Source organism: Dipodomys ordii, unplaced genomic scaffold, assembly GCF_000151885.1.
Source record: "Dipodomys ordii isolate 6190 unplaced genomic scaffold, Dord_2.0 Scaffold17, whole genome shotgun sequence".
Taxonomy (NCBI): Eukaryota; Metazoa; Chordata; class Mammalia; order Rodentia; family Heteromyidae; genus Dipodomys; species Dipodomys ordii.
Genome location: NW_012267233.1, coordinates 13,975,088 through 13,987,493, shown reverse-complemented (window position 1 = coordinate 13,987,493; position 12,406 = coordinate 13,975,088). Strand labels below are relative to the sequence as shown.

The 12,406-nt window shown below is 41.6% G+C and overlaps 1 protein-coding gene across 1 annotated transcript in view; it reads left to right on the top strand.

Annotated features, from left to right (window-relative positions):
* Positions 1-12,406, top strand: part of Ptdss1 (phosphatidylserine synthase 1) — a 53,630-nt gene that overhangs the window by 19,670 nt on the left and 21,554 nt on the right. The window contains exons 4-6 of the mRNA XM_013012533.1: positions 2,017-2,141; positions 7,386-7,544; positions 11,120-11,271. Of these exons, the coding sequence (XP_012867987.1) occupies positions 2,017-2,141; positions 7,386-7,544; positions 11,120-11,271 (436 nt within the window). The remainder of the gene's footprint in view (positions 1-2,016; positions 2,142-7,385; positions 7,545-11,119; positions 11,272-12,406) is intronic.

Below are 12,406 nucleotides of genomic sequence, written 5' to 3'. Positions count from 1 at the left end.
AGCTGGGTGAGGGGCACTCACGGGTGACTGCTTTAAAGCTTGAGTAGGAAGGGGAGGCTTAACTGAAAATTTGGCAGCAAAGAAAGCCCAAGACATCTGGGAGACAGGCCTTCCAGCCAGAGAAAGGCTGCTAAACTGGCCCCACAGCTAGGAAGATCTTTGCATGTTCCAAGCCAGCATGGCCTGGGTTTATTGAACACAGAGAATAGTTAAAAGGGAACAGTCAGAGTTGGCAGGTGGGGGTGGTGGAGAGGGGTAGGGAAGGGAAGGGGAAACAAAGGAGGAGGGAACAATGCTTGATAAGAAATGTACTCACTATCTTGCCCATGTAATTGTAACCCTTCTGTATGGTATTTTCACAATAATAATTAAAAAAAAAAAGAAGCTTCTGAGGGTGTGGGCCAGGTGGGGAAAAGGGTATGTACATTGGGAAATCTCAGCAAAGTTTTTCCCAGAGGAATGGTGCAGTTGCATGTATATTTTTAAAGAGTCCTGGCTGTGTTATACTCACAGTCCACAGACTGTGTATTGCTGCTTAAAGTGTTAAGTTACTTTCAATTCGTTTGGCACTTGTGAGGTGGTTTTTGTTTTTTGTTTTTTTCTTGTTCTAATGGTCGATCCATTGTAGCTATTGAGCAGTTTATGTCTTAATTTGAGAGCTTTTCTGGAACGTGAAATCCTTTATTAATCTGATAAGACCTGTAGACCTTTCCCCAGGACCTGAGCCAAGTTTGGGGTGTTATGTTCCAAGGCCATGTATATGAGTGTCTGCATGCCCACTGCTATGTGACCTGTGCACATCCTACTTGTGTTGTCCAGACCTTGAAGCCCAACGAGAATTCAAGCTTAAGACCTTTTATATCACAGAATGTTTCTTTCTCCCTCAAAATAGTCATTTTCAAGGACATAAAGGGACTTTAAGGTGATAGCTTATAACAGTGACTGGTACATCAATGTAAACCGAAGGCAATTGCCCTAATCACATGCCTAAAAATTTGTATTCCTGGCCTCAGGGATGCATATAGTGTGGATCATTCCTGGTCTTTCTTGGCCTCCCTGCCCTCCCTGAGGACCTAAGAAGCCCCATTGGGCAGCTTGCACTGTAGCACTTTCTGGAAAGTGGGGCCTGCCATGGCTGTCCTTTTCTGGGGAGTGTCTCTTTAGGATTGCAGCTGAGCCTGTGCTTGGGGCAGCTGTGCCCTGAGGTCACATGTATTAATGTAATGTTTTCCTTCTTACAATCTCAACTGAAAAAAGTGGGAATGCCCCCCGCCCCCTGTGCTTGACTTTCAAATCTTTCTGAGATATGGTGCACAGAGTTTGAGTTTTTTGAAATTGAATTCCCATTCTTTTTTAGTTGACATGGTACATGGTTATTAGGTTAGCAATTGTGAAGTGCCATGACAGGAATATGAAGCCTGAAAAGGCTAATTATTAATATGGAGGGCAAATCTAGGACCAGAGGCCCCAAGTCCACTACCCATGGTGCACCCAGCGAGACCCAAGGCTGAGATGTCCTCAACCCAGCTTGAGCCTGTCGGCTCCTTTGGTCTCCTAAGATGTTTCCTAGGTCACCTTATGTCCTCCTCATTTACCCCATGGTGGCTTCCCGCTTGTCACTTCACTGCCACTTGCTCATCCCCTCTCTGCAGGCACCTGAGCCATATTGTCACAGACATTCCTTGTGGAACCTCCCCACAAGCCCCACATAACCTTGGTGGCCAATCTTTCAAGGCTCAGTTCCAATTTTGTTTGTTCAATGACAGTTACACTGATTTCCTCTCAGTCTGACTTAGGACTCCGAATCAGCCTCCCTGGTTAAAAGAAAACACCTGGATTCGGATGTGGCTCAAGTGGTATGACACTTTCCAAGCCAGGCCTTGAGTTCAAACCCTAGTATCAAAGATACCTGGCTAAGGTCTCCATGGACAATGTTGCAGTAATCACACGGATTGTATTCAAGTCCATGTGTGTTGTGTATCACTGCTAAACACAAACCTACTTTTGTTTCTGCAGGACTCAGCGTGCTCTACTTCCTGTTCCTGGTCTTCCTCCTATTCCTGAATTTTGAGCAGGTCAAATCCCTAATGTATTGGCTAGATCCAAATCTTCGATATGCCACAAGGGAAGCAGATATCATGGTATGTATCTATCAGTGGCACTGGAGAGAAGTGGGTAGACTCTTGGGTGTACGTGGTAGACCTGGCATTTTAAGTTGGTTCTCTCCATGCTTCCTGTGTACAGAGTTAAATCATGGACTTTCAGGTGAGCTGTTAGGTTGCATGGTTTTCAGAAGTGATATGATCCAGGGAAATGTAATCTTGTCCTGAAGGGAAGGCACATACATTAAGGAAAGTAAAAACGTTTTTCTCAGACTTGTGCCTAAACTAATATTTTTTGGTACTGGGGTTTGAACTCAGGGCCTTGTACTTGTTAGGCAGGTACTACACTACTTGAGCCCCAGCCCCAGCCCTTTTTTGCTTTACCTATTTTTCAGTAGGGTCTCAAGTTTGTACCCAGGGTTGGCCTGGGATTTGAACCCTCCTACCTATGTCTCCTGCTCAACTGGGATTATAGATATGAATCACCAAGTTTGTCTTATTGCTTTAGATGGAATCTTGCTAGCTATTTGTCTGGATTAGCTTCAAACCACAATCTTCCTAATGTCTGCCTACCACTCGCTCCCTCCCACCCTCCCTCCCTCCCTCCCTCTCTCTCTCTTTCTTCTTTCTTTTTTTTCTTTCTTTCTTTGTTTCTTTCTTTCTTCCCTCTCAATATCTTTATCCTTCTTCCTCCCTTCTCCTGTCTTTCTGTCTCATTCTCTTTCTCTTTTTCTCTCTCTTTCTCTTTCTCTTTCTTTGTGTATGTACCAGTACCAGGCTTGAATTCAGGGCCCCATGCTCTTGCTTAGCCTTATCTCAAGGCTGGCTCTCTACCGCTTGAGCCATATCTCCAGTTCTGGAATTGTAATTGGAGATAATCTCAAGAATTTGTCTGTTTGGGCTGGTTTTAAACCGAGATCATCAGATGTCATCTTCTTGAGTAGCTAGGATTATCAGCATGAGCCACCAGTGCCCAGCTTAACTTCAGTTTTCTTAAAGGACAATTAAAACAAAGACAATGCAAAAGTTATAAGTAGCAAGAAGAACAGTTTGTTGTAGATTTCTTATTCTAAAGTCATGAATGGCAAAAGATGATTTAGTAGCTTACAATGATGTAATTGTATTAACCTTCCATTACTGTAACAATACCTGACACAATCCATTTAGAAGGAGGAAAAGTTTGTTTTTGTTCACAGTTTTGGAGATCAGTTGGCTGTTGTCAGCTGACAGGCGTCATTTGGTTTGTGGCAAGGCAGCACATTGAGGAGCACATAGCAGGAAGCTGCTGTTCCTCCAGGCAGCTGAGAAGCCGAGGGATGACATCCCACAGTCCTCTGCAAGGGCATACTTCCACAACCTAAGAACCTCCCACTTAGGCTCCACCTCTTAAAGGTTCCCCCACCTTCCTATAGGAGCAAACTAGGTACCAAACACTTAACACAAAAGCATTTGGAGGACATTGCAGCTCCAAACCACAGTAGTATTGAAAATGATGATAGCAGTTCCTGGTTCTCCACTGGTCACTTTATTGATAGTCCATATAAACCTGTCATACGTGTGCTCAGTGTTTGTTATCATCTCATTGAGGAGGAAATGGAAGCTTTTAGGTTAAGTATGTCACTCAGAGCTCAAGCTGCTATCTCTCTGGCTTCAAAACTCCATTTCAGTTCTGCTAGTTACAATTATAAAAAGTACTAGCATATTCGCAAGAGCCTTTGAAAATTGAAATTGGGAGGAAGATATTCCAGATAAAATATTTTCCCAGGCATCATTTTTAGGCCTTTGAGCAAAAGTGATCATATTTCAAAGCAAACCAACTTGCAGATGGTTGTGCTGGTGCCCTGTTGATCTAGTTCTCCCAGCTGCGAGAAAGAGGCTGGATCCAATAACATACTTGACCTCTAGCTCTCTTAGTAATCTCTTATCACAGGAACATCTAAGTGTCACAATTATAACTGCAACTGGCTTCTGAAATCTAGTCTCCCATAATACCTACTTCTTCTTGCCAAACTAAGCAAAGCATGAGTGTATTAGATGCTTCTAGAGTTCTGATTGGAGCTGGAATGGCCTGTTCTCTCTCCCTCATCAGTTTTTACTTTCTGCAGGTCGTTTTTACACTTTTCTGTGGATAAATGCTTTCTATATTGCAGGACTTGTAGAAAAAAAGCTGTTGGTACAAGACTGAGAGTCTGTGGCTCAGGTCCTGGGGTATCTGTTCTCTGTATCCTTCACCCTGATACCCACTTACCTTGATAACTCTGGCCACTGAAACTCATACTCCCTTTGTCCTTAAATTTTGTTATAAATTAAAATGGTGGTAGGGAATTTTTAATAGTGGACAGTTTGCTTCTTTCTAAAATAATGATTCTGGCTGAAGGTGTGGCTCATTGGTACAGTCTGCTTTGGCATGAATGAAGCCTAGGTTGGATCCCCAACACAAAATAAGTCAAGCATAGTTCTTATTGTATTTTTTAAAAAATATGTATTCTGCCAGGCACTGATGGTTCATGCCTGTAATCCTAGCTACTTAAGAGGCTAAAATCTGAGGATTGATGTTGGAAGCCAGCCCAGACAGGAAAGTCTTTGAGACACTTATCTTCAATTAACCACCAAAAAGCTTAAGTGGGAGTATGTTGAGCCTACCTTGAGCAAAGAGACTAAGGGAGAACAGGAGGCCCTGAGTTCAAGCACATGTGCGCGTGCGCGCGCACACATGCACACACACACACACACACACACACACACACACAGAGCAAAAGTAGACACAGGGTAACTAGTGAAACATCTTTATAGTTTTAAGCTGGAGGTCATTATCCAGGTATATATTACAGTATCATCTGTACTTTATTATATCCCTGAAACATGTTACAATTTTAGAAAGCCATTACAAAAATGTGAACACTGCAGTGTTATCTATGGAGAAGAGGGTGGAGCCAGCAGGATTAGCAGGAGGACAGGTGGCAGCATCATCTTTACTTACCATTAAGTCATATACCTGACCACTCAGCCCATTTCCAGGTACCTGTTTCTTCAGGTTCTTAGACTTGTGCTGTGGGAAGCTATTGGGCTCTACTACTGCTGGACCTCTGTGTCTGGGCTCAGCATCCATGGAGTCATCCTACTGTAGCTCACAGATACTTAGAAACAATGTTTCTCTTGGATTATTTCTCCAGCAGTACAGTTGTAGCTATTTAGAAAGCATTTGTATTTTTAGTACTTCTTTAGATGAGAAGTACTCTGGAGATAATTTGAAGTATAGAAAAGTTATGTATAAAAAATGTGCACATTTTGTATAAGAGACTTAAGCATCCATGGATTTTAGTATCCCGGGGTATCCTGGCACTGGTCACCAGGAGACCAAGAGACAGCTATAAATTGTAGTATCCCCTAAGCCTTTCCCAGGACCAGGACCTCAGGTCATTCACTAGTACATCTGCTTGTTAATAATTCTAATGTTAGTATATACCACTGGCTCTTTGTATTTTTAAATGGCCTCCTGTAATTGAAGTGTAGAAGTGTCATGGCCTTCCCAAAACCACCTTCAGCCTATGTTGAGAGTAGTCTGACAGTAGACATCCCCAGTCTTGACCCTGTGTCCTGGTCTAGCCTCTGAGCCTCCTTTTCCAAAGCAGGGAGAGGGAAGGGAGGTTGAGAAATTTGAGGATAGTGGCACCTTGTTACTTTCTTTGCCCTGATATATGACCTGAGCTAGGATGTTCATGCATCAGCCTGGGAGTCCCTGTGACAGGAAAATGCTGTTGAGAATCTGAGAATCTCTGCAACGCAGTGCTGTTTGTGTGTTTTAAGCTTTGACTTACCCTTATTAAATCTTCTCTCATTTTCTCTAGATTTCCCACTTACACATAGTAATTTCCCATCCCACCACTTTTCGGAGGTAGATTTAAAAAATAAGTCCTTCTAGCTGTGCAAACTGCAATGCTCTCTATCAGAGAAGGAGATCAGATATGGTAGGATTCAGAAGAGAATGGGAAGCACTTACTCTTTTCTTCTCTTAGAAAGTGTTACTTCTAGATTTTGAGCCTGGCACACTTTGTAGGAATTTTTTTTCTATTTGGGTTGATAATAGGTAGATCTTTCCCACTCTTTTCTTTTCTTAGAAAGTGTTACTTCAAGATTTTGAGCCTGGCACACTTTGTAGGAATTTTTTTTCTATTTGGGTTGATAATAGGTAAATCTTTCCCAACGCTTACTATCAGATTTGTTTTGAGAAGAAAGGATATGAAAGGAAGAGATTGCCTTGAAATGTGTATTGTCATATAATCCAAAGGTATCTACTTTTGTAAGTATATGGAGATTTAAAATTAGTGAGAAATATATGTCATAGTCAAAACAAGAAGATGGAACCAAAATTGTTTTAAAGCCTTAGAATTTTATAGTATTTGAATTCTGTAGAAGCTGGTGTATTTTTAGGTGGGGAATTCTATTTTCTTCCTATCTCTGAAGGTGGAATGATGGCAGTTCTGTGCTTCCAGTAGAGCATTTCAGGCTTTGTGTTTTCCTCAGAGTTCTATGTAACATTTACCCCCTCCCCCATTATTTTCATTCTTTGGTACTCAACTTAAAAAGTTTATTATGACCTCCTCTTTATATCATAATCTTTAGAAAAACATGTTAAATTTCTTTATCTACTGGAATTCTTTATATTTCTGTAACTGGCTTTCCCTTACTTGCCTTGTGGCCCAGACGAGTGGTCTGTGTAATGTGACTTCTTCAAAATGCCTTGAGACTTTGTAAAATTATTTTACTTCTCATTCTAGCCCAGCATTGCAATTCAGAGCCAAGTAATTATATGTAAACTCTAATACTTGATCATATTCTCCATGAATCTTATTTTAAAACTTTCTTAAAAATCAGGTACTGGTAACTCTTATCTGTAATCCTAACTACTCAAGAGGCTGAAATCTGAGGATCCAAGTTTGAAGCCAGCCCAGACAGAAAAGTCTGTGAGACTTGTATCTCCAATTAAATAGCAAAGAGAGTAGAAAGTGGGAGTGTGACTCAAGTGGTAGAACATCAGCCTGGAGCATAAAAGACCCTGAGCCCAAGCCCTAGTAACTGGGGCCCTAGTAACAGACAGACAGACAGACACACACACACACACACACACACACACACACAAATAAAGAAATGCAAAAAAAAAATTCAACAGTATATATAAACTTGGTGTCAGATCTTGTGAGTTCTTTGATTCCACACCTAAATCCTGGGAGGAAGTTGGTTTCTGCAATTCTGTTCATTTTCTGTTTTTTCTCTGTTCAACAGGAGTATGCTGTGAACTGCCACGTGATCACCTGGGAGAGGATTGTCAGCCACTTTGATATATTTGCCTTTGGGCATTTCTGGGGTTGGGCCATGAAGGCCTTGTTGATCCGCAGCTATGGCCTCTGCTGGACAATCAGTATCACTTGGGAGCTGACTGAGGTAAGAAATGGCCTGGGGCATTTCTGGACTCCATTCTACAATTTATGTGTATAGGAGGCAGAGTGGGCAGATAACAGGCACTGGGATTCAAAACTCTACTTACCATCCTATAAGAACATTGGATACTTTTTGTTGTTGTTGTTGGTTGTGGGGCTTGAACTTAGGGCCTGACCACTGTTGCTGAACTAGTGCTCTACCACTTTGAGCCATAGGTCTACTTCCGGTTTTCTGGTGGTTAAGTGGAGATAGGGTATCATGGACTTTCCTGCCTGGGCTGGCTTTGAACCAAGATCCTCAGATCACACCCTCCTGAGTAGCTAGGATTTCAGATGTGAGCCACCAGCATCTAGCCAGAATACATTTTTCATAAAAAAGAAAACTAAACAAAATCCTCATTTACTTAAGTCTGCCTTGATGCCATAAATCTTAAAGAATATTTTCATTTCTATGAAATCAAGCTAAAGAATGGAGTTAAAATCCCAAGTGAGATAAACAAATAGGAGGAATTCTGTGTATATGTAAGTCATTTTGCCCATATACTAGTTTCCAGTTTGGGAGAAATGGAACAAGGTGTTCAGGAATTACAAGGGCATCCAAAGCTATTTTTCTCACTGAAAACTGGCTTCCCAATATACTCCATTATCTGTGATCAAAGGTTTGTCTTATTTAACTAGTACAAGAGATATATTTTTGAGAATTTTAGCAAAATGAAATTTGGAGGCTGTGCTAGTGGTTCACACCTGTGGTCTAGCTACCCAGGAGGCTGAGATCTGAGGATCACAGTTTAAAGCCACACCAGGCTGGAAAGTCATGACACCCTTGTTTAGCTACCAAAGGGGGGTAGGGGGAGGGAACAAATGAAGCTGTGGCTCAAGTGGTAGAGTGCTAGCCTTGAGCACAAAAGCTCAGGGACAGTGCCTAGGCTCTGCATTTAAGTCTCAAGACCAGCACAAATGGAAAACAAAATCATTATTGTTCAGTTTTCTGTCATTATTAATCAGTCCCAAACAACAGATGTATAGTATAATTCTTGGTGTCAATCACTGTCTAAACCCTAACTTAGAGAAGTGTATTACTTAGATGTCTTCTGTCAATGTACCTTTCACCATGTTAGAAACTGAGAGTCTAAGGTCACTGCTGGCAAGACCACTTCCCTTTGAAGACTGTTTTGGAGACTTTCCAGTGACATCTCCTGCCTTCTCATAGTTTGTTGTTGATCTTTGGCCTTTCTGGACTTGTAGTTGCATCACCAAGATTGCTGCATTCTAGCTAGTATTTTTTCAAGCCTCCCTGGTGTTCTGTATATACAGACAGCAGTCATAATGGATAAGTGACTTACTCTACTCCATGAGACCTCTGCAATGACTCCACTTCCAAATTAATTCACTTCTGAGCAATTAGACATTAAGAATTTTGAGAAGATACGGTCCAACCCTTCCAACGCACTGCTCAATACTTTTCATATACAAATTTTCATATACCAAAAAAAAAAAAAGCTAAGACAGCAATGTATTATACTTGTCATACAGGTCAGTGTTAGCCAGGCTTGCAATCCGTTTACAAAGCCTGAATTCCTGCCCTTACACCACACTCTGCCTCAGAGACCAAGCCTTCTCTTCACTCAGTCACCACTAGGCAATGCACCTGGACCTCAGCCACTGTTGCCTATTTTTGCTCCATCTTACCCACCCTTCAGATTAGACATTCTGCCGTCCCATCTTCCCTTGTTCCCCTTCGTGTTGTGGTCCCCAGGTTATACCTGTAAAGTCCATCAAAATCTTCTCTCATTGCATCTGATCCTCCATTATGTCTTGTCTACAGTGCTTGTCTGAATACACTTTGTGGCCAAAGCAGATCTTCTTAGGCCTCAGATGAAGACCTTTTCCTCCTAGAAGCTCTTGAGCAATTAATTGTCCTTGGCTCTTAAGACAGAATCCCGACTTTGAGATAGCCTTTGAGGTTTGCGGGGAGTTGGCCACTGCCTCTCTGTCCAGCCTCACTGAACTCCTGCAGTCCAGCCATCTTTGCTTTCTCTATTTTGAAGACCTTGGGATTTTCCCCACAGAAGCCCTCAGCCAAGTAAAGTCAAGTCTCATCTGTGCTCCTCACCTACTAGCCTGCTGCCTCCAAGGCTCAGAATCTGAAGAAACACTCTCCCCACCCCAACATTAGCCAGATCCATGTTCAATCCTGCCCCTTCTTCCTTACATATCACAGACAATTCCTTCTGAGTGAATGAACACAGTTCCAACTCCTCACATTGGTTCTCAATGCCTATCTTACACTAGAATCTAGTACTTCCAGAGAGCTACTTTACTAGAGAGTATCCTTCCTGGTCATTCATAGATTTGGTTCAGAAAACATGTTGCTGGCTTCTGCTTCAGTATCCTGCTTCCTCATTAGGCCCAGATCCCCAGATCTTCCCTGTGACTTAGTTCCTGGGAGTGTACCCCATGGGTCTGGTCAGCTCTTCACCCAGTGCTTCCACTAGTGAAGAATGTAGCTATGAGCTATCTATCACCTGCCATCGCTGACTTGGAGCTTCTCAGCAGTATGCACCTTGAGAAGGAAACCTTATATTTATTTTTTGCTTATAGCTTGCAAAATGTTTTCATGGATACTAGTTTGACTTTGCAGTATTTATCCTATTACTTAAGAGGTCTGTGATGACAAGAGTTATTTCTTTCCAGAGAATTTTCTGGCATGGTCTTTCTAGTCTCACCTTCTTAAATTAGGCCTTCACACAGCAGGTCATGCTGCTCTGCACACAGCTCAGATACACTTTCTTTTTAGAGAACAGAAAGTTCCTAAAAGTAATCTTCCTGTTCCTCTTTCTGGAATGTTCTTATTCCCTAAGTGCCTTTTGAAATCAGTCATTTCCGATTTTAATTTTCCCACTTCAATGTGTCTTCCTTCAAGAAGCCTTTTCAACTTTACTTATAAATGAGTGTCTTTTGCCCCAGCTTTCTCTATACACGCCACTCTTGTAATACTTGCTTGAGCCAAGCCTAGTTTGTGATTTGTAGTTCTTTGGGTACACATCTGACTTTACCCCTTGAGATCAGCAACCTTGGCTTCCTTCTGTCTTACCACGGTGCACATAGTGTACGCCTAATAAAAATAATGTCATCAGTTTGTGGGAGATGTCCTGTTACGCTTCATTTCGAATCAGGGACAACCCTTCTGCTTTAGCAGTTCACTCACTGGTTTACCCACAAATGTATGGAATATTTCCAAAATGCACAGCTTGAATTCTCTCAAGCTGCTCATTTTGAGGATTGTGCCAGTACTTTGTTGTTGGGGACATACACTTTTTTAAGAGGCACTATTGTTTTTTGTTTTTGTTTTCGTTTTTAAGCCCAGTGTCAAGTAAAGAAAGCTGTTGGGATACATGTTGTTTGCAAACCATCTGCAAGACTCGGATTACAGACTTTGAACATAGAGAGGGGTGGGAGAGGAAAGAACACTTGCTAAAACCATGTGTGATTGGAAGGAAATGTGGCATTCTACGTGGCATCCCAGTTTTGCTTTTTTATTTTTATTTCCCCCCAACAATCTTCTCTTGTGTTCCTCAGCTTTTCTTCATGCATCTTCTGCCCAATTTCGCGGAGTGCTGGTGGGACCAAGTCATTCTAGATATCCTGTTGTGCAATGGAGGCGGCATCTGGCTGGGCATGGTCGTCTGCCGGTTCTTAGAGATGAGGACTTACCACTGGGCGAGCTTCAAGTGAGTCCTCTTCCTCTTCTTTTCAGGGTTATTCACACTGTTGTATAACATGTTGAAGTGCTTTGTGAGGAGTGATCTTAGGTGGGGTCTTTGATGATAAGGAATAAATTCCACATTAGCAATTGGAACTGACAAATAACTGTAATCCTAACTTCAACCATTCACCCAGAAAATGCTATCCTGTTACAACTTTCCTCTTTCTCATCCTGTATATGTAGAGGATTCAAGCCTTCCTTAATTTCAAAGTAATTCTCAAGTCTGTCCCTTCTCTTTGATTTCTGTTTGCCTCAGCCTGTGTCCTTGGAGTAATTAGTCTCTGGTCCCTAAGGGAAGCCCTCCTTCCCATCCCAGCCTTTCTCACTCTAATGCTTGAGTGTTACCCCCTGTGGTGGCTTCTTCTGGTCTTTAGGACAAATTGTACATCGTCCGTGGGCTGTGAGGGAGGAGCTTCCGATCTTCCCAGGTACCCAAGGCTTGTGACCATGCACCTACTCCTTGATCTCTTTACCTAGGATTTAGTCCATTTCTGGGGACCAAGCTACTCATCCTTTTTGTTGCTCACTCACTTTGGGAAGACACTTAATTATACTCATCTTCCCTATTTCCAAGGAGAGCAACACAAGTCACTGTTGTTACTTTATTCTGCTTGCTCCACCTTGCTTCCCAGTTTATAACAGGAATCTGCCATTTGATAAAGAAGAGAAGCATGGAAGTGATCATGAAAATAGTAATTGTTTTCACCACATTTAAAGTTTAATTTAAAATATGAGCCTTGCCCCATGTTATACTATATTGTTCTGAAAAATGATTTTACAATGCTTGTAATATCTCAACATATAGACAAACTCATTTCCTTTATGGTTCATTTGTTCTTTCAACGTTTTTTTTTAACTTCTATAAGAAGGCTACAATGAAAATTCTTAGACATATATCTTTGTGTGTATCATTTTTTGTAACCAAATTCTTAGAACCATGGTACACAGTTTATATTTTCACCTACTATTTGTGTATTTGTGTTTCCATTCACTGTTTCCTTGAATTTTTAAAAATTTTAGTCAACTTTATCCTATATAAAATGGTGTGATAATGGATTTCTAATCTAATATTTATTTCTCTTAGCACTGCTTTTTAGAGT